The sequence below is a fragment of the Macaca thibetana genome, chromosome 7 (assembly GCF_024542745.1).
Source record: "Macaca thibetana thibetana isolate TM-01 chromosome 7, ASM2454274v1, whole genome shotgun sequence".
NCBI lineage: Eukaryota > Metazoa > Chordata > Mammalia > Primates > Cercopithecidae > Macaca > Macaca thibetana.
This window is the reverse complement of record NC_065584.1, coordinates 150,163,420-150,185,980: the sequence shown is the minus strand read 5'-3', so window position 1 is coordinate 150,185,980 and position 22,561 is coordinate 150,163,420. Positions and strand designations below refer to the sequence as shown.

At 36.5% G+C, this 22,561-nt stretch overlaps 1 protein-coding gene and 1 non-coding gene across 15 annotated transcripts in view; both read left to right on the top strand.

Annotated features, from left to right (window-relative positions):
* Positions 1-22,561, top strand: part of DENND4A (DENN domain containing 4A) — a 132,207-nt gene that overhangs the window by 92,287 nt on the left and 17,359 nt on the right. For all 14 annotated transcript variants that reach the window (XM_050795911.1, XM_050795910.1, XM_050795909.1 and 11 more), the window contains 4 exons: positions 404-520; positions 1,290-1,421; positions 6,374-7,470; positions 21,457-21,646. In XM_050795911.1, coding sequence (XP_050651868.1) covers positions 404-520; positions 1,290-1,421; positions 6,374-7,470; positions 21,457-21,646 — 1,536 coding nt within the window. The remainder of the gene's footprint in view (positions 1-403; positions 521-1,289; positions 1,422-6,373; positions 7,471-21,456; positions 21,647-22,561) is intronic.
* LOC126960456 (small nucleolar RNA U13) lies at positions 853-956 on the top strand. The gene has a single exon (XR_007728001.1). It is a non-coding gene; the product is annotated as a small nucleolar RNA U13 (small nucleolar RNA).

Genomic DNA, 22,561 nt, shown 5'->3' with positions numbered 1-22,561 from the left:
CCTATGTGTGAATGTTCTGTTATAAATTCTTTGCAGATTTCTCCATTGCTTAGTTGAAACTCAAACTTTCAACTAGAAAGGTCATGGACTTGTATAAAGAATGTGTGGTTTGTCTGTGTCTTTTGGAGCTCATATAGTAGTGTGAATGTACATAGTTACTTTTGACTACAGTGTGGAACCAAGAGTAAATTATTTCAAGATCATCCCTTTCTTATATTAATAGAGATGATGGAAGGGGTAGCTAACAATGCTTTAAGGGTAGCTGACAAAATAATGCTTTAAATTGGAAGTTGTCCAGAAAAAATTTATGAGAAAATCGAAACACTAGTATGTTGCTCCTAATTCCAGTTGCACTCACTAAAGAAGTTTGTGATAGAGTTTTGTTTCTTTTTGTTTTTACCAGGTGGCCAGTCTGATCTTGGATATAATTCATTATCTAAAGATGAAGTTAGAAGAGGGGATACATCTACCGAAGACATTCAAGAAGAAAAAGATAAAAAAGGCAGTGATTGTAGTTCCTGTAGGTATTGTTTAAGTTGATATTGTATAAAATTGTGAACTTATATTCATAGAAAATGCAGGTGATTTTATAAAAGTTCTGGTTTTACTTTCCATTTTTCCATCATAACTCTTTCTTGTCTCCCATTATGTGCCCCCTCAGCCACCACATACTCTCATACAAATGCTTTATGTATGAAGTATATAGTCTCAGTGGCAAAACACTTCCCAAGTCAAATACCATTAGAATGAATGCTATGTGACTCCCAAAATACGTGTATTTAGTGGAAGTGTATATACATTTCTTGAAACAGTATTTCTTTTTTGAGATTTAACAATATTTGAAAGCTTGTGATCCTTTTGTAGTTCATGGGCATGATGATTGGGTAGTCAAGCATGTTTGTGAGATGTGCCACCCTTGAACCTTGTTACAACATCAGCACATTACCCATCTGACCTGAAGAAAGAAAAAAAAAGTTTGTTTAATGGATTGTGATTATATTTACCCCCTTCCCCACTCCACCAAAAGCACTCCTTTACAATAAATGAGGAAATATAAAGTTTATACATGGACCTCATGCATGATCAGTATTCAGTAGTTTGATCTACACTTCAAGGCCTCAAATAAGTGAAATCACTTATTTGTGGTTGACAAACAGATATAGAGGTGTTCCGTATTTTCTTATCACCTGTTTTCGAGTAAAAATATGTAGAACTGAAAACTTCTCTTGATACCTCCTACAGTGTATGTAGATTTCATTTTATTAATATTTTTGTTTTCATCTTTCCAGTGTCAGAGAGTGAGAGTGCAAAAGGAAGTGCTGATTGCCTTCCTAAGCTCAGTTATCAGAATTCTTCCAGTATCGTTCGCCTCACTGGTACAAGTAACAACAGTGCTGATAAAATATCAGGAGAAAGCATGGGTAAGTTGAATAGTACACTTGTGTTATGTGCAGAATAAATTGTATCTGTATGACTAGTGAATAATTATTTTTTTAATAGTCTTAATTCTCCAAGGTGATTTTAAAAAATATTTTGTGCAGCCTCTCATGGTATAGCTTAGTAACTTGAGTTCTATATTTTATAACATGCTGTGTTCAAGCTTGTATTATACAAGGCATAGGGGCAAACCTCCAGCTTGTATACTCTTTTGAGTTTAGACTCTTGGTACTTTTTGGAAGGGGAAAGTGAGATCAGTAGAGGTGATGAGTCTGAGGGTACCATACAGCTAGTTAAGTTTCAGATGAAGCATATGGTTTATTAGTTTTCATATTATTCCTGTTTTTCCAGAGGCAAAAGGATAGTCCTTCAGATAGTTTAAGTAACAATACCCAATAATTTTTCTTTTCAAAGTCATCTTATATATTATTTTATATTTATTAATATAGAAATGCTTGTATCAAAGGGGATATTAGCACCATTTTAAAGATGAGAAAACTAAAGCATACTTCAGTGATTGGCAGGTCACATAAATTATCAGTAGTTAATAGAACAGTCAGATTAGAAGTAGAATAATATTTGGCCTCAAAGTTTTTTTACCAGACCATTTTCAGGGGATTAAATAGACATAAGTAAGATTCAGAGTTTTTAGTGTTAGTAGTGTGATTACCTAATAAATTTTTTTTGTGTTACCTTACTTTTGCATGATGTTGTAATATAAAAAATATTGAAGAACATGTGCTGTCTAGACTGAAATATCTCTGTTTTTAAATGGCCTTGCTGCAATGGTGTTTGGTTTTTTTTGCAACACAGTTAAATATGCCTCTAGCTCAGGGAAAGGCAAACTAAGGCCCGAGGATCAAATTTGCCCTGAAGCCTATTATTATACTAGCCTGCAAGCTAACCAAGCCACGATGGTTTTTATAGTTTTAAATTGTCAGAAAATAAGACTAATATTTAGTACACATGAAAATTTTATGAAATTCAGACATCAGTTTTCATAAATAAAGTTGTGGGAACACAGGCATGCTCATTCATTTACGTATTATCTGTGGCTGTTTTTGCATTGCAACAGCAGAGTTCAGTAGTTGTGACCGACACCACGTGGCCTGCGAAGACTACAATATTCACTCTTTAGCCCTTTATAGAAAAAGTTTGTGGAACCCTACTCTATCTATCAGACAAACAAAACAAAGTTAGATCACCTATAACTCTTATTTTGCATTTCTTTGTTAGATAATTGTTATAACATAAACATTAAAAATTTTTCATCAGTGTCATAGAGTTGTTTCACAACCATTTAGTCCTTTGTAACTAATTTTCTAATTATAACTCTTAACTTGCGTTTGATCTTTATTTTATTGTTCTTTCATTGCTCTCTGTTTATGCTTGCCCTCCTCTTAGGATCTGTGTTTAATTTTTTTATTTAAATATGATTATAAACCATCCTTTGATCTTCACATTTTGTCAGAATAATAAGCATCTGGCTAATCATCTGGCTTTCAGTTACCCTATATGCTGAACAAGTGAATTTTATAAAAGTCTAGAGTAGATTTCTTTGGTGTGAAGTAAAGTTATTAGTTTATCCTTGATGCTTTTGGCTTGAAAACTCTCATCTGTTAAGTACTGTGGGTTTATTACTGCTTCCAAAGACCATACGTGGGATATATAGGAATACTTATTATATACTTGTACATACTAGGATTTAAAGCATTTTTCGGGTTTATTTATGTTTTGCAGTACAATATATGAATATTTTATTTATATATAATATAAATATATATTATAAATATATATATTTATTAATATGTTTTAATATATAAATTAACATATTTATATATTTAATAATATATATAAATAAAATATATCATATATTTTATTTGTGTTTGCGTGTGTGTGTGTGTGTGTATATATATATACATATACAGGAGTAGAATTAACAAAGATATGTTTTAATGTTTGATTGGATTAAATCATTAATCTTGATTTTTTTTTTTTTTTTTTTTTTTTTTTTTTTTTTGAGACGGAGTCTCACTCTGTTGCCCAGGTTAGAGTGCAGTGGCACGATCTTGGCTCACTGCAACCTCTGCCTCCCGGGTTCAAGCGATTCTCATGTCTCAGCCTCCCTAGTAGATGGGATTACAGGTGTGCACCACTGTGCCTGGCTAATTTTTGTATTTTTAGTAGAGACGAGGTTTCACCATGTTGGCCAAGCTGGTCTCAAATTCCCAACCTCAGGCAGTCCACGTGCATCGGCCTCCCAAAGTGTTGGGATTACAGGCGTGAGCTTCTGCTCCTGCCCTCATGATCATCTTGAGAATTTAATGTTTTGATATAAATACATATTGAATTACTGAGTGTTCAACCTCAGAGAAGTTTAATTCTGAGATGTTTCTCAAGCCTAATTCTGGTTTTAGTGTGCCTTTACTTTTGATCCTTAACTACCCATAATATAATACATTAATATTATAATATAATGTATTATATTCCAGGTTGGTTTGTTGGCTGCAGTTACTGCCTAATAGACAGTATTCATTCAGTAAATATTCTTTTAGATTCTACTATATTTCAGGTGCTACTGGGGGTATATTATAATAAGAAACAAAAAATAAACATGGATCCTGCCTTCATGGAGAAAGCAGGTAGAAGGGATGGGAAGACATTGATCAAGTAAATGCAAAAGTATTCTTAGATTAAATACAATGAAAAAGGACAGTAGGTTGCTATGAGAACATATAATAGATATGTCTTGGGTTTGGGGTTGTTAGTCAGGGAAGACTTCTTTCAGCATATCATTTTTAAACTTAAATTTCAAATATGAGTAGAAAATAAATGAGGGTAGAGATCAGAAAGGAGGAATTGAGAGGGTGCATTCCAAGCAGAAGGAAGCATGTATAAAAAGACTGTTTAGTAGAAAGGAATCCCACAGCATGTTCAAAGATCTGAGAAAAGGCTAGTATATCAGCTAGGCATACTTTCAGCTTTAAGTCTCAGAATATGTGATTAACAGTGCTTAAAGAAGTTGCTGTTTATTTTTCTCAAATAGGAAATTCGGAGGTAACCACTTGCTCTAAATGTTGGCTTAGGGGTTTTGCCATCAGTTCTTTTGACCTAACCATGATTATAGTATAGCCACTGGTAACTCCACACATCACCTATCCAATCAAGGCAAAAAGAATGGGAAGAGAAACACCAGCCGTATCTATTTCTTTTGTCAGGAAAGAAGTTTTTTCCAAAAACCCTCAAAAACTATACCTTAATATAACTGGCTGGAATTATGTTATAGAGCTACCTAGCCCAAGGAAGTTAAATAGTTTGCAGTCTTTGTGTTAGAGGCATGCAGCATCCAGCCTAGCATGTGTAATTTAGCGTGTGTGTAAACTTAGGATCAGGCAAACTTTTTTTGTAAAAAGCCGAATAGTAAATATTTCAGGCCTTGCAGGGCACATAGAATCTCTGTTACCTAGTCTTCTGGGTGCATGATTTTTACAACCCTTTGCAAATGTAGAAACCATTTGAGACTGTACAAAAACAGGCCTCAGGCTAGATTTGGCTCATGGGTATAGTTTGCAAACCTCTGGTAAAGTCTGATAACCAACTTGGTCTTCAGGTCGTAGCATATCACTGACTTTGCAAAGGAACCCTTGCAAATGCAATTCCAGAGTATTATCTTTGGTTACAAGATTCCTCCAGGTCTTTAGTAATATTTAACCTGTGAAGCAGAAAATTTCCCAGAATATCAGAAGAAAGTGTGTTCTTGATTTCCTATGTCCTCAATCATAAGCTGATGAAAAAAACAATAAACTTTGCCTCTGTGATATGTCATTTTTCTTGTTAATGGTATATGCTTATTAAGTAATATTAGATGTAGGCTTTTATGACCTCTAGTATCCACTCTTTTCTCTTGCCCTGCCATTTGCATACATCACATGACAAGAAAAGGCACATTTTCAATACCTGCCTGACTATAGAGAGCTAATTCTGTGGATAAAGCACATAAGAAGAATAGTCGATGATACTATACCTAGACTAATGCTTTAGAGGACTCCCACATATAGTAAGAACAATTAAAGCGATCAGAGATCTAGATTTCTGCTTAAAATTTAGTATTTTCATCTAAGTAATTTGGTAGAAAGCAGTGAACAGTATTTCTAAATGTGAAGTGGCCATTAACATTTGACTGGTATAAATGTGCAAGCAATATGTTAAGCAAGGGTAAAATTATTTAGCCACATTAATTTAGCTAAAATTATTCAGGATTTGGAGTTTTGAAAAATAGCCTTTATGGATAAAGTTAACATCTATTTTGTTTTGTGTTTTGGATGTTTTTTCTTTTTTCATTTTAATAAGCAGAAGATTCACAATTTTGGCTGGGCATGGTGGCTCACGCCTATAATCCTAGCACTTTGGGAAGCCAAAACAGAAGTATTTGTTGAGCCCAAGAGTTCCAGACCAACTTGGGCAACATAGTGAGACCCTGTGTCTACCAAATTAAAAAAAAAAGGAAGACTCAGAATCTCAAGGTCATCTAGTACAGCCACAATTGTAAAACCATTGTAATTTATTTAGTGGAATTAGTAAGTATAAATCTTAATTGATGACATCTTTAAAAAGCGATACATCCTAATGTCTAGGAGCATACCCTTTATAATTGGACAAATCTGAATTTGAATCTCAGTTCTGTCTCTTAAGGACTGAGTTACTCTGAGCTAGATAATTAATCTCTCTGAGTGTTCCTTTTTTCTCAACCCATAAGGATGTTGGAATGTTTACAGTAGGAAATACAAGTAAAGTGTCTAGTATAGTATCTGTCAAATAGCAGACACTCAGTGAGTACTTGCTATTATCGTTTTCATCACTAGAATTTTAAATATTTAAAATGACTTCTATTTGCTATTATATTTTCATGGCTAAAAGCACTTTACTTGTTTTTCAGAAAGCACACCTGAGCTGCTCTTAATATCATCTCTTGAGGATACAAACGGAACAAGAAACATTCAAAGTAGATGCTTCAGGAAAAGACATAAAAGTGACAATGAAACTAATTTGCAGCAGCAAGTGGTCTGGGGAAATAGAAACCGTAATCTTAGTGGAGGGGTACTGATGGGATTTATGCTCAATAGAATTAACCAGGAAGCCACCCCTGGAGATATAGTTGAAAAATTGGGAGCTGATGCAAAAATTCTTTCAAATGTTATCTCAAAAAGCACAAGACCAAATACTCTTGATATTGGGAAGCCACCTTTAAGATCAAAAAGAGACAGTCTAGAAAAGGAATCTAGTGATGATGATACACCTTTTGATGGTTCTAACTATTTGGGAGATAAAGTGGAATCTCCTGTTATTTTTGACTTAGAAGACTTAGACAGTGAAACAGATGGATCAAAAGCAGGATGTGTTGCTACGCAAAATCCCAAGAGTATTCAACGTATGAACAGCAGCTTTTCAGTAAAACCTTTTGAAAAAACTGACGTTGCAACAGGATTCGATCCCCTCTCTCTTTTGGTTGCTGAGACTGAACAGCAGCAAAAAGAAGAAGAGGAGGAGGATGAAGATGATAGCAAAAGCATTTCAACACCATCTGCTAGGCGTGATTTAGCTGAAGAAATTGTGATGTATATGAATAATATGAGCAGCCCTTTGACAAGTCGTACACCAAGCATTGATTTACAACGGGCATGTGATGATAAATTAAATAAGAAAAGTCCACCATTGGTCAAGGCATGCAGAAGATCTAGTCTGCCTCCTAATTCTCCTAGGCCAGTGAGACTTACCAAATCTAAAAGTTACACAAAAAGTGAGGAGAAGCCAAGGGAGAGACTTTGGTCTTCTCCAGCCTTCTCACCTACTTGCCCATTTAGGGAAGAATCTCAGGATACATTAACCCACTCATCACCTTCATTTAACTTAGATACACTACTAGTACCTAAACTAGATGTTCTAAGAAACAGTATGTTCACTGCTGGAAAAGGAGTTGCAGAGAAAGCAAGCAAATGGTATTCAAGATTCACCATGTACACCACATCATCTAAGGTAAGTTTGGTTAGTATTTGCTACTTTTACTGTCGCACATACACACCCATCACCACCAAAAGCCTCTTACTTGTTTTAACTATTCTTCCTAAACATAGCTTTATAAAAAGGACTCATGGGGTGTGTAAGTTTTGTTAAGTATCAGAATTGGAACTGAAATAATAACTTCAAAGAAAAGAAAATTTACTAAGGTTATATTTGTAATTCAGTTTTGAAAGACAGTGATCTGTAGCTGGAGTAAGAATTAGTGTTACATGAAAGTACTTACTGAATTTCAATATTTCCTTCAAGATGCAGATTTTTTTTCCAGATAGTGTGTCCAATATGCCCTCAAAAATTACCAGTCAGGTATGTGGTTTGCCCTTCTGGTTAGGATGGAGTAACTTACAGTAGACTTACATACCTTCCCCTAAGAGCAAAAAGCTAGATGAAATAGAGAAAGTATCTGTTTAAAGTCATCAGAGAACTGCTGAAGTAACTAGAAAGCAGAGAGGCAGGATTCTAGAGAGGTGAGCTGAAGTTCTAGAGCTGCTTTCTCCCTGAGGGGATTTGCTAATTATGGGCATGAAGCACTAGGTTGTAAATCTAGGCTTTCCGTTATCAGAACTTTTGGGACCTTGTGGGTTAGAGAGACAAAATTGAAGACTTTAAGGGCCTCAAATACACCGAAGATTTTCTTCCTTCAAGACATTTTCCACATACTTGATACGGCATGAGAAGAGTAAGTAGAACGTCTGTGAGAAATCAAGTTCTCAGCAGTTTCATGGTCCTGGAATCATAATAGCTAGAGTTCAGGAGCTGCCAGAGGGAGGAGGGCCTCAACTGGAATACTTACAGAGGTATGCCTTAGGAACATTGACAAACCAGAGGTAGACTAAGCCTGACCGAAATTGCAACGTAGACTTGACTCGGGTCATTTGTGATTTGGTTAAAATAATAGCTTTTACTCTTATCAACAGAGAAAAGATTGTGCCTTTTCTGGAGGAATAAAACATCATCTAGAATAGTTACAGTTTTTAATGTACAATGTCTGTCACTCAATTAAAAATAGCTGTGCCAGGAGACAGGAACATAGCTGAAAAATGAAGAAAGCAGATAATGGAAAGAGACCCTCAAGTGATCCAGATGTTTGAATTAACAAGGGACTTTGAAATAATTATAATATGTTCAATAATATAAAGGAAATTGTATAAAAAAATAACTGTAAAGATGGAAGATTTCACTAGATAATCGGAATGTATTTAAAATAATCAAGCATAAATTTTAGAACTGAAAACGAAATAAAAAGCAAAAATCTTGAGCCAGAGAAAAAGATGCATTGTCTGCAAAGGAACAGTGATCTTCTGAAGAGAAACTGTGATGTCAGAAGACACTGGAAAGATGTCTTTAAAGTGCTGAAAGAAAATAACTGTCAACCTATTTTTCTATACTCAACAAAAATATTCTTTAGGAATTGGGGTGAAAATACTGGTTCCACTGTGGTAACATAAGGCCACCACAGCCCATCCTTCCCACTGATTATAACTTAAAAACCAGACAAAATATAAAAAACAACTAAGGATTCTGAAAAATAAATAAAAGCAGGGAGTTTCTGGGGAGAGACCAACACAGAAATGAGTTTATCATTTTCTTTCCTCATGCATCTTTGCCCCAAGGGCAGTCACATCATGGCATGGCACCTCTGCCAGATAAAACTTCAAGAGAAACCCCATATTTCCTGAACAGAGAAGCCTGAGAAAGAGGCCTCTTTGTGCAGAAAGTTTGAGGGGAATCCCATACAGGTTTCACCCTACCCCTGGACCTGCACAGTCATGGGACAGATGCAAACTGGAATAGAAAAGGCTTAAGTAACTGAACCAAAAGTTCACAGCCTACAAAAAGTAAAACATGAATTACAGTCTGAATATATAACTCAATTGTTTGCCTGCTGAGACAAGAGCATCAACAATCTCTGAAGTATTATAACTGTACCCAAGCTACATAACATAATATTCAGTGTCCAAGGTAAAATCCAAAATTACTTGGTATAAAGGACCAGGAAAATGTGACCAATTCTCAAGGAAAAGACAACTCCAAGATGACTCAGATGTTGGAACTATCAGGGAAAAACTTTAAAGCAGCTCCCATAACTGGTTCCTTTAGGTAAAGGAAAACACATTTGAAATAAAATAAATTCTAGCAAGAAATATAATTTATTAAAACAAATTTTATAACTGCAATATATAATATCCAATATAAACTGATTGAATGGGTTAAATAACAGAATGGAGATGACAATGAAAAGTCAGTGACCTTGAAGATAGAGTAATAGAAATTAATCAGAAGAAGAGAGAAAAGATTTTTATAAAAATAAACATAGACTCAGGGACTTGTGTGACAATATGAAAAGGAACAAATGAAATATGGATAACTGGAGTTCCAGAAGAATTGAAGAGAGAGATTTTGTTAGAAAAGATATTTGAAGATTTGAAAACATAATGGCTGAAACCTCCAAAATTGGTGAAAGATACAGATTTATAGATACAAGAGACTCAGCAAATTAGACAGAGTAAACTCAAAACTACACCTGCACACATCAAAAGTAAACTGCCAAAAAGCAGATATTCACCTGCTAACAAGAAAATGGCTGCTAAAGAAATTTAAAATACACTGAAAGCTATTAACAAAAAATTATACATTACCTACAGAGCCATAAAGATTTGAATGTACCCATGCACTTTTCATCATAATCCTTGGAGGGAAGAATTTAGTGGAACTGTACCTTTAACACATTGAAAGAAAGACCTGTCAACTCAGAATTCTATATCCAGTAAAAATATTCTTCAGGGGTGAAGGTGAAATAAAGACATTTTCAGATAAAAGAATTCATGAGCAATGGGATTGCTCTATGAGATATGCTGAACGAAGTTATTTAAACTGAAGAAAAATGATACCAAAGAGAAACCTGGATCTTCAGGAATAAAAGAAATGCAAAATAAATGGTAAATAGCTGGTTATTAGAAAAGATTACTTTTTTTCCTCCAAAACTTAAAGAAAAACCTATAATTGTCCAGAACAAAAATAGTAACATTATCTCATGGAATTTTCAATATGTGTAGATGTTTGACAGTAGTAAACATCAGTAATAAAGGAACTTACCCCACAGACCTTCATTATAGTTATATTATTAAATATGAAATGATATAAAACTAACTCCAAGTAGACTTTAAATGATTAGATATGTATATTGTAATCCCTGGAGCACTGAGTTAAAAAAATACAGTGAGGTGTAGCCAAAAAGCCAATAAAAATATTCAAATAGTCTTACAGAGAACAGGAAATCTTAAAGAGGCCAAGAAAGGGGGAACAGAGAAATAGACTAGAGGTAACCATATCAGTAATTAAATGATAACAATCTAAACACCTCAATTAAAAGGCAGATGTTAGGCTAGTCATGGTGGCTCATGTTGGTAATCCCAGCTCTCCGGAAGGCCAAGCCAGGAGAATTGCTTAAGGTCAGGAATTTGAGACCAGCCTGAGCAGCGTAGCAAGACCCTGTCTGTACTATATATATATATATATATATTTTTTTTTTTTTTTTTTAAACTAACTGGCCATGGTGGCACATACCTGTAGTCCTAGCTACTCAGGAGGCTGAGGCAGGAGGGTTGCTTGAACCCAGAAGTTCAAGGCTGTAGTGAGCTATGATTGTGCCACTGCACTCCAACCTGGGCAACAAACTGATTTCAAAATGATGAGGAGTTGGATGTTATGGTGTGTACCTGTAGTTCCAGCTACTCAGGAGGTTGAGGTGGAAGGTCTGGATTGCTTGGGTCTAGGAGTTCTAGGCCAACCAGGGCAGCATAGCAAGACTCTGTCTCTCAAAAATATTGATTATAAGAAACAGTTCATCAGGAAGACACAATAATTATCCATGTATATTCACTAAATCACAGAGCCTCAAAACAATGACACAATAATTGGTAGAATTAAGGGGAGTTCTAAATCTTAGTAGGACATTTAAAAACTCTCAATTGATAGAAGAACAAAAATTGGTCAAGACAAATCTCAACAACACCATCAGCTACCTTTATATAATAGACATTTATAGAATATACACTCAACAACTACAGAACACACATTCTTTTCAAGTGTTTACAGTACAGTCATCAAGATAAACTATGTTTGGCTTTTAAAAAACCTCAGTCAATTGAAAAGGATCCAAATCAAAGTGCATTGTAGAGTTACAGAACATTACCGAGGGATTTTAAAGGAGATTTAAATAAATGGAAAGACATTCCTTGTTCATGGAATTGAAGACTCGGTATTGTTTAACTGCAACCCTCCCTACATTGGCGTCTAAATATGTATCAAAATTGCCCCTATCAAGATTCCAGCAGGATTTTGTAGAATTCGACAAGTTGATCCTAAAATTAATATAGAAAATAGAAGGACCCAGAATAGCCAAAACAATTTGGAAAAAGAAAAAGTTGGGGGACTCACAATTCCCTATTTCAAAATTTACTACAAAGCTACAGTTACCAAGACAGTGTGCTGCTAGGATAAACAGATGAATAGATGAGAGAATAAAATTTAGACTCCAGAAATAAACTCTTATGTTTATGGTCATTTAAATTTCAATAAAGATGCCAAGGCAATTCAATGGGGAAATGATAGTTTTTGTCAAAAAATGGTGCTGAGATAATTGGATATCTGCATGCAAATACAGTCAGCCTTCTGTATCTGCAAGTTCTGCCTCCATGGATTAAACCAACCACAGATTGAAAATATTAAAAATAAATACAAATAATATAGTATAATTATTTACATAGCGTTTACATTGTATTAGGTATTATAAGTAATCTAGAGATGATTTAACGTTTACAGGAGGATGTGCATAAGTTATATGCAAATACCAACCCCCTGTGGATACTGAGGGATGACTGTAGGTGAATGTAGACACTCAACTTATATTCAGCCATTAACACAAAATGGATAAGATGTCTAAATGTAAGAGCTAGCACACTATAAAAATTGTGGGCCAGCAGTGGCTCACGCTTGTAATCCCAGCACTTTGGGAGGCCGAGGCGGGCGAATCACGAGGTCAGGAAATCGAGACCATCCTGGCTAACACAGTGAAACCCCATCTCTACTAAAAATACAAAAAATTAGCCGGGCGTGGTGGCAGGCGCCTGTAGTCCCAGCTATTTGGGAGAGTGAGGCAGGAGAATGGCGTGAACCCAGGAGGCAGAGATTGCAGTGAGCCGAGATTGCACCATTGCACTCCAGCCTGGGCGACAGAGTGAGACTCGTCTCAAAAAAAAAAAAAAAAAAAAAAAATTGTGGGCCAGGCGTGGTGGCTCATGCCTGTAATCTCAGAACTTTGGGAGGCTGAGGCGGGCAGATCGCCTGAGGTCAGGAGTTTGAGACCAGCGTGGCTAACATGGTGAAACCCCTGTTTCTACTAAAAATACAAAAAATTAGCCAGGCATGGTGGTACGTTCCTATAATCCCAGCTACTCAGGAGGCTGAGGTAGGACAATCGCTTGAACCCAGGAGGTGGAGGTTGTGGTAAGGTGGGATCGCACCATTGCACGCCAGCTTGGGCAACAAGAGCAAAACTGTCTCAAAAAAAAAAAAGAAAATACAGGAAGAAAATCTTTTAAGACCTTGAATTAAGCCAAGAATTCTTAGGTATGATACCAGAAACAGTCTATAAAAGGAAAAATTGATAGGTTAGGCATTACCAAAATTCAAGACTTGTGCTCCAAAAATGAAAATGTAAGAAAATGAAAAGCCACAGACTGGGGAAAAGATACGCAAATTCTGTATTTAGTAAATGACTTGAATCCATAATACACAAACAACTCTCACAGCTCAATAATAAGATAAACAACCCAAGTAAAAAGTAGTTCTAAATAGATATTTCACCAAAGAAGAGATACGAATGGCTGAAAATCACATGAAACATGCTCAACATAATTAGTTATTAGGCATTAATTGTATTCGAAGCCACAGTGAAATCCCATTTCACACTCACTAGAAGAATGGCTGTAATCCAAAAGATGACAAGTGGAGGGGATGTGAAGAAATGGGAACCCTCATACTTCTTTGGTGGGAATGTTAAATGGTACAGCCCCTTTGGAAAACAATCTGGCAGCTTCTTTAAAAGCTAAGCATTAATTTAACATATGACCCAGCAGTTTCACTCTAAATAATCTACCCAAGAGAAATGAAAATGTAGTCTACACACAGATTTTATGTGAATATTCATAACATTGCTCATAAAAGCCAAAAAATGGAAACAACCCAAATTTCCGTCAACTGGAAAATAGGTAAAATGTGTTATACAGTGGAATATAATTGAGCAATACAAAAGAATGAAATACTGATAATATGCCTTAAAAAATTGATGAACTAGCCAGGCCCGGTGGCTCACGCCTGTAATCCCAGCACTTTGGGAGACCGAGGCGGGCAGATCATGAGGTCGGGAGATTGAGACCCCGGTGAAACCCCGTCTCTACTAAACATACAAAAAATTAGCCGGGCGTGGTGGCAGGCACCTGTAGTCCCAGCTACTCGGGAGGCTGAGGCAGGAGAATGGCGTGTACCTGGGAGGCAGAGCTTGCAGTGAGCCGAGATCGCGCCGCTGCACTCCAGCCTGGGCAACAGAGCGAGACTCCATCTCAAAAAGAAAAAAAAAAAATTGATGAACCTCAAATTCATCAAATTTGAGGTGATGAATTAAGCCAGATTTTAAAAGACCAAATATTGTATGAATCCATTGATATGAAATGTCCAGAAGAGGTAAATCTTGCCTGGTGTTAGGAAGGCAATGGAGATAAACTGTAAATGGGTATGAGATATCTTACTGGGGTGGTAAAAATTTTCTAAAATTAGAAACGTTCTAAAACTTGGTAAATTTACTACAAAGATTATTGAATTGTAGACTTAATATGAGTGAATGTTATGACATGAAAATTAAGCCCCAATAAGGTTTCTTTTTAAATCAAGCATATTTTCTGACCACAATAGAATTCATTACAAATCACTAAGAATAAGTAAGAGATCAAGAAAAACCTGAACACACTTCCAAATAGTTTGAATCAAAGATAAAATCATAAAGGAAATTAGAATAATGTTTGAGTGGAATGAACAAAAATATATCAAAATTTGTCAGATACAACTAAGAGGTGCTTAGAGTTTAACTTATAGCTTTAAATGCTGTAGTTAGAAGTGATTTGAAATTAATGATTTATGGTTCTACCTTAAGAAACTAGAAAAAAAGAACAAAGTAAGCTCAAAGTAAGTAGGAAGAAGGAAGTAATAAAGATGGAGCAGAAATCAGTAAAACTGAAAAGATGGAAAGAGTAAGAATATCAATAAAACCAAAAGCTGATTCTTTAAAAACAACAACAAAATTGACACACTGCTGGCTAGACTGATCTAGAAAAAGAGAACACAATCACTAATGTCAGAAAGATCCCACCTAAAGATGAAAATAAATAATATTTTTTAAAGCCTAGGATAGGCATGTCTCATTTATTGTGCTTGCTTTACTGCACTACACAGATGTCATGCTTTTTACAAATTGAAGGTTCGTGGCAACCCTGTGTTGAGCAAGTCAATTGGTATCATTTTCCAATAGCATGTGGTTACTTCATGTCTCTGTGTCACATTTCGATAATTCTTGCAGTATTTCAAACTTTTTCATTATTATATCTGTTATGGTGACTTGTGATCAATGATCCTTGATGTTGTTATTGTAATAGTTTTGAGACACCATGAACTGTTCCCGTATAAGATGGTAAACTTAATCGATAAATGTTGTGTGATTTCTGACTGTCCACCAAATGGCCATTCTCCTGACTCTCTCCCTCTCCTCAGGCCTTCCTATTCCTTGAGACACAACAATATTGAAATTAAGCCAATTAATAACCCTACAGTGGCCTCTAAGTGTTCACATGAAAGGAAGAGTCACACATTTTTCACTGTAAATCAAAAGTTAGAAATGATGAAGCTTAGTGAGGAAGACATGTCAAAAGCCAAGTAAGGCCGAAAGTGAGGTCTTCTGCACGAAACAGCCAAGTTGTGAATGCACAGGGAAAGTTCTTGAAGGAAGTTAAAAGTGACATGAGTGATAAGACAGCAAAACAGTGTTATTGCCCAAAAGGAGAAAGTTTGAGTGGTCTGGATAGATCAAATCAGCCACAATATTCCCTTAAGATAAAGCCTAATCCAGAGCAAGGCCCTAACTCTTCAATTCTATGAAGGCTGAGGAAGCTGCAGAAGAAAAGTTTGAAGCCAGCAGAGGTTGGCTCATGAGGTTTAAAGAAAGAAGCTGTCTCTGTAACATAAAAGTGCAGGATGAAGCAAGGGCTAATATAGAAGATGTAGCTAATTATCCACAAGATCTATGTAAGGTCACTGATGAAGGTGGCTACACTAAACAACAGAATTCCAGTGCAGATGAAACAGCCCTGTATTGGAAGAAGATGTCCATCTAGAACTTTGATGGCGAGAGAGGAAAAGTCAGTGCCTGGCTTCCAGGCTTCAAAGGACAGGCTGACTCTTGTTAGGGAGTAGTGTAGCTGGCGATGTTAAATTAAGGCAATGCTCATCTACCATTCTGAAAATCCTAGAATTTGCTAAAGGTACCCTGCCTGTGCTCTGTAAATGGAACAGAAAACCTGGATGACAGCACATCTGTTTACAGCATGGTTTACTGAATGTTTTAAACCCATTGTTGAGACCTACTGCTCAGAAAAAAAAATATTTATTTCAAAATATTACTGCTCATTGACAATGCATCTAGTCACGCAAGAGCTCCAATAGAAAAGCAGTCACCAGGTGCAGTGGCTCATGCCTGTAATTCCAGCGCTTTGGAAGGCTGAGACAGGCGGATCCCTTGAGCTCAGAAATTTGAGACCAGCCTGGGCAACATGGCAAAACCCTGTCTCTACAAAAAATTAGCCAGTGTGGTGGCACACGCCTGTGGTCCCAGCTACTCAGGAAGCAGAGGTGGGAGAATCGCTTGAATCTGGGAGGCGGAGGTTGCACTGGGCCGAGATCGCTGTCTGTACTCCAGCCTGACTGACAGAACTGAACCCCCATCTTCAAAAAAAACCAAAATGTCAAGGAGTCAAGTTGAATGATGAAAAAAGAAATGTCAAGGAGATTTATTTTTTTCATGCTAGTATTCATTCTGCAGCCCATGGATCAAAGAGTCAATTTTACTTTTAACTTAGTATTTAAGAAATACATTTCATAAAGTTATAGCCACAATAAGGTAGTGATTCCTGTGATGGATCTGGGCAAAATAAATTGAAAACCTTCTGGAAAGGATTCTCTTCTAGATGCCATTAATGGCATTCATAATTCATAGGAGGAGATCAAAATAGCAACATTACTGGAGTTTGGAAGAAATAGATTCCAATTCTCAAGGATGATTTTGAGGAGTTCAAGACTTCAGTGGAGGAATTATGCAGATATGGTGAAAATAGCAAAACCCTAGAATTAGAAGTGGAGCCTTGAAGATGTGACTTAATTGCTGCAATCACATAATAAAACTTGAAGGGATGAGGGGTTGCTTCTTATGAATGAGCAAAGAAAGTTGTCAAACAGTATCACATGCTACAGAGAAATCTTTCTTGAAGAGTCAATGCAGCAAACTTCATTATTGTCCTCTTTTTTACCACAGCCACTCAACCTTCAGCAGCCACCACCCTATTCAGTCACCAGCCATTAACATCCAGGCAAAACCCTCAACCAGCAAAAAGATTACCACTTGCTGAAGGTTCACATGATTGTTAGCAATTTTTAGTAATAAGGTATTTTTAAGTTTATGGCATTTTTTAGACATAAGGTTGTTGTATAGTAGGCTTCAGTGTAGTGTGAACAACTTTTATATGCACTGGGAAATAAGTTTGTGGTTTGCTTTACTGTGACATTTGCTTTGTTGAGTTGGTCTGGAACTGAGCCTGGCATACCTCCAAGGTATGTCTGTACAGTGCCTTCATTGAAGACACTAAATAAATGGTTATTGTTGCTATACTCAATGAAATTCAGTCTCATTAATTTTTCTGCATATAAAGAATTTAATGTCTCTCAATGTAAATTCTTTTTTATAATTTCAAACATGCATAATCTGTATTTTAATTAGAAAAATTCAACTATTTGACTTATTTTTTATACTAAGTAATTCTTTTATGCATAAACAGCAACAAGACCTCTGGTTCAGGATGTTAAAATACACATCTGTATTCCCTCCTCAAAATCCCATTAAAGTGACAGAAAAATAGATATAATAAATCCATCAAAGCAGTGAAAGAAAAAAAGTATGCCATCAGGAGATGAGAAATTTTCATACCTTAAAATGAGAAAGCAGATGAAACTGGATTGATAGAAATGCCTGAATACAGAAAGTATAGCCTCCAAAGTAGTAATAAGAGAGATCAGCTACCAAGATGAGAAGTGTTCTTGTGAATGAAGCCCAGGTGAGCAGGCAGAAGTATAAAATTACACAGCCAGGTAATTAAATTAAAAGACTACTTACGGAATAGTTTGGCTAGGCATTGTTTTTCCTCTTACAGGAGTAGTTGTGAAAATGAAATACTCCAGTTCACAAAGGCATGAAATCTTTAAGTACTAAGAGTAAAGGAGAGATACCAAGGACAGGTATTGAGATAGGAAAGAAAGTAGGGTTAAAAGTAATTCCAAAATTTCATTATTAGCCCAGATTTTTTTTTAAGGAAGCCCCACTCTACTTAAAATATACTGAAGTATCCACCAACCAAAGTAAAACCTTCCTTTGGTTGCCCTGTACATTCTCTTCCAATTCCCCATCCAAGCACTCTAAAGGGTGACCTGCTTGCAGACATGCGCACATTGAGCTCTGTCATTCAAGAGAGTCTGAGTTCAAGACCAGCCTGGGTAACATGGCAAAACCCCACCTCTAGAAAATAAAAAATTAGCCAGGTGTGGTGGTGCATGCCTGTGGTCCCAGCTACTTGGGAGGCTGAGGTGGGAAGATTGCTTGAGCTCTGGAGGTGGAGGTTGCAGTGAGCCGTGATTGTGCCGCTGTCCTCCAGCCTGAATGACAGAGCAAAACCCTACCTCAAAAAAAAAAAAAGTTTAATGTTATAAAATTAAAAGATGAAATAGAAGAAAACTTAGTTAACTTGATAAGAGTATCAAAAAACTATAGTAAACACCATCCCTAACAGTGAAATGTCATAAATATTTCTTTTAAAGTCAGAATCAGGCCAGGCATGGTGGCTCACACCTGTAATCCCAGCACTTTGGGAGGCCGAGGTGGGCGAATCACGAGGTAAGGAGATTGAGACCATTCTGGCTAATACGGTGAAACCCCATCTCTACTAAAAATACAAAAAGTTAGCTGGGTATGGTGGCATGCGCCTGTAGTCCCAGCTATCCAGGAGGCTGAGGCAGGAGAATCACTTGAACCTGGGAGGTGGAGGTCAGAAGTTGCATTCAGCTGAGATGACGCCACTGCACTCCAGCCTGGGTGACAGAGCTAGACTCTGTCTCAAAATAATAATAATAAAATAATAAAGTCAGGATCAAGGGAAGGAAGCATGCTAAACACCTGTGCCAGCCACCCAACAGCATTCTGGATTCTAACAGTACCAGAAGGCAAGGAAAAGAAGTGAGAGATAAAGGCCGGGCATGGTGGCTCATGCTTGTAATCCCAGCACTTTGGGAGGCCGAGGCAGGCATATCACTTGAGTCTAGGAGTTCAAGACCAGCCTGAGCAACATGTTGAAATGCTGTCTCTGCTAAAAAAAAAAAACAAAAAATTAGCCAGGCATGGTGGTGTGCACCTGTAGTCCCAGCTACTTGGAAGGCTGAGGTGGGAGGGTCACCTAAGCCTGAGAAGTCCAGCCTGGGTGACATAGTGAAACTGTCTGAAAACAAAAAATTATAGATAAAAATGTTGTAAAATAATTTAATAAAACTTGATATTCTCATAAATGAGGTTATCTACTACCACTGAAAAAACTGTTTGAACTGGTAAGGTGACTAGAAACAACATAAACATTTGTAAAACTTTCCTAGATATGACAGTGGCCAGTTAGAAAAGTAATGGAAAAATATGAGCTAATTCACTAGAACACAAACATGAAATGTCTAGAAGTAAACATAACATCAAGTATATAATACCTACATGAATAAAACTATAATACTTTACTGAAGGACATAATTTACTGATGGATTCAGTCTTGTAAAGGTATCAGTTCTAACCAAATTAGTCAGGGTAGTCTAATTTAAAAATACAAGAAAAAAAAGCAAACCAAATACCTGGTGACTAAATAATACAAATCATAATTAGCTGCTTTAAAATTGATAGAGAAGATACATGAGAATAATCAAGAAAATTTTGAAAAAGAAAAGTATGAGACCAGGTGCTGTGGCTCACGCCTGTAATCCCAGCACTTTGGGAGGCCGAGGCGGGCAGATCACTTAAGGTCAGGAATTCAAAACCAGCCTGGCCAACATGGTAAAACCCCCCATCTCTACTACACATACAAAAATTAGCTGGGCCTGGTGGTGGGCACCTGTAATCCCAGCTATTCGGGAGGCTGAGGCACAAGAATCGCTTTAACCCAGGAGGCGGAGGTTGCGCTGAGCCGAGATCATGCCACTGTACTCCAGCCTGGGCTTCAGACCGAAATTCTGTCTTTGAAAAAAACAGATAAGAGACTGCGCTCTAAAATACCAAAACGAACAAAACTAATGCTAAAACTATAAAACAGTTTGCTAATCAATGCAAAACAGATAAATGGACTAGTGGAATGGAGAAAAGTCCAGAAATAAAACTGTCTATGTACATAGAAGTTTGGGGTATGAAAAAATAGCATTTAACATCAGTGGGAAATGAGACTATTAAGTAAATGTGTTGGTACACTTAGCTATCCACTTGAGGAAAAGATTCCTGCCCTTTACTGAACAACAACAACAAAAATAATCCTAGATGGATTAGATATTTAAGTGCAAAATTTTAAAAAGATTTTTTTTCTCGTTTAGGAGGGGAGAAATACTTCATTAGCAAGATACAGACCTTGGAACCCATAAAGGATGAAAATATTTTACTACATAAAAATGTTAAAGCCCGGCCAGGCATGGCGGCTCAGGCCTGTAATCCCAGTACTTTGGGAGGCCAAGGCAGGTGGATCACTTGAGGTCGGAAGTGAAGACTAGCCTGGCCAGCATGGCGAAACCCTGTCTCTACCAACAGTACAAAAATTAGCCAGGCACGGTGGCACGCACCTGTAATGCCAGCCACTGGGAGCACTCCTCCCAGACAGGAGGATTGCTTGAGCCTGGGAGACAGAGGCTGCAGTGAGCTGAGATTGCCCACTGTACTCCAGCCTGGACAGCAGAGTGGACCCTGTCTCAAAAAAAAAACTTTTACCCTATCTGATTAAAAATAACAATGTGCACACACATGACTAGAAAAGTAGGTTGTATTACCTGAGTGGTAGAATTACAGGTATTAAATTTTTTTCATATAAAAATCTACAGCTACCAAATTTTCTCATGTATTTTTAATATAACCAGAAAAAAATTAACTTTTTAACTTCAGTGTTCTCAAAAATGAAAAGTAGAAATATAGATATCTTTGAAACCTGGGTTATTGTGGAAAAGAATAAAACGTAATTCTAGTGGTTTCATATTTGGGTGATACCTTGTCAGAGAGGAAAATTATCAATAAATGGAGATTAAAAGTCAACAAGGTTTACCTTACTAACTAGTATATACTTCACTGTAACCAAAAAATGATTTCTTAAAAATTGAACTGCAGCACATTTGTCCAAATGAGCATGCCTTTATAAAATTGGTTGTTTTTTTCTCTAGATGTTGTAATATTAGTTCAGCTGATCATCTGGGTAGTTAGGTGATAAGTATTTTTTCTGCCTTAGAAGTGACTTTTTAATTAACTACCTTTAAATGTATGAGAAATTAAGCTTATAATTATGTCCTTAGGATCAAAGTTCTGATCGTACCAGTCTTTCTTCAGTGGGAGCCCAGGATTCTGAATCTACCTCTTTAACAGATGAAGATGTCTGCCATGAGTTGGACGGAGCTACCTCCTCTCAAGAGACCAGTGCTACTTCAGGGACTAAGAGAATTGATCTCAGCCGAATAAGCCTGGAAAGTTCTGCATCCTTGGAAGGTTTGTCCAAACAGTTCTGTCATGCTGCATTTGATTTGTAGTTTCATTTGAATTGTGACACTTTCACTTTTTTTATGATTTAGTGTTGTTTTTTAATTTTGTAAACAATTTGTATAGTTCCAAAGTCGAAACAATAAAACCAAGGCGCTTTCACAAAAGTGTAACTTTCATCCCCACTCCCACATCTTGTTTTCTCCCTATCCGTAGAAACAACCATTTTTATTCATTTTTGGTTTATCCTTCCATTGTTGCTTTTTTAAAAATATAGGTATAGGTATATATATATATATTTTTTTTTTTTTTCTTATTACTTCCCTGTCTTCTTACTCAAAGGTAACATACTGTCAATACTTTCCTACCCCTTGCTTTTGTCACTTAATATACTCTGAAGATCATTCCATATCATCACATAGCAATGTCCCCCATTCATTTTTTCAGCTATATAGTACAAAATTATAGTTATACATCATGTGTGGATGTATCATAATTTATTGTAGCCATTTCCCTATTAATGGACATTAAGTTTCCAGTTTTTCTAATGCTATAATGCATATATGTTATATTTTTACCAGTGTGTCTTTGGAAGATACTTCAGAATTCTTCCTTGAAGTGATATTGCCAAGTTCCCTTCCTCAGGCTATTTTGCATTCCCACTGCCAGTATATGAGAATACCTATTTCCCCACAGCCTTGTCAACAAAATACGTTGGCACACTTGGATTTTTACCATCTGATAGGTGAGGAATGTATTTCAGTTTAGTTTTCATTTCTATTTCTCTTATAAATGAAGTTGAGAATCTGTTTAAGGACCATTTGCATTTCTTTTTCTGTGGACTGTCCTTTGCCTACATTTTAATTGTTGGTCCTTTTTTAAATGTTTTTAGTAGCTTTTTTATATTAGGGAGTTAATCCTTTG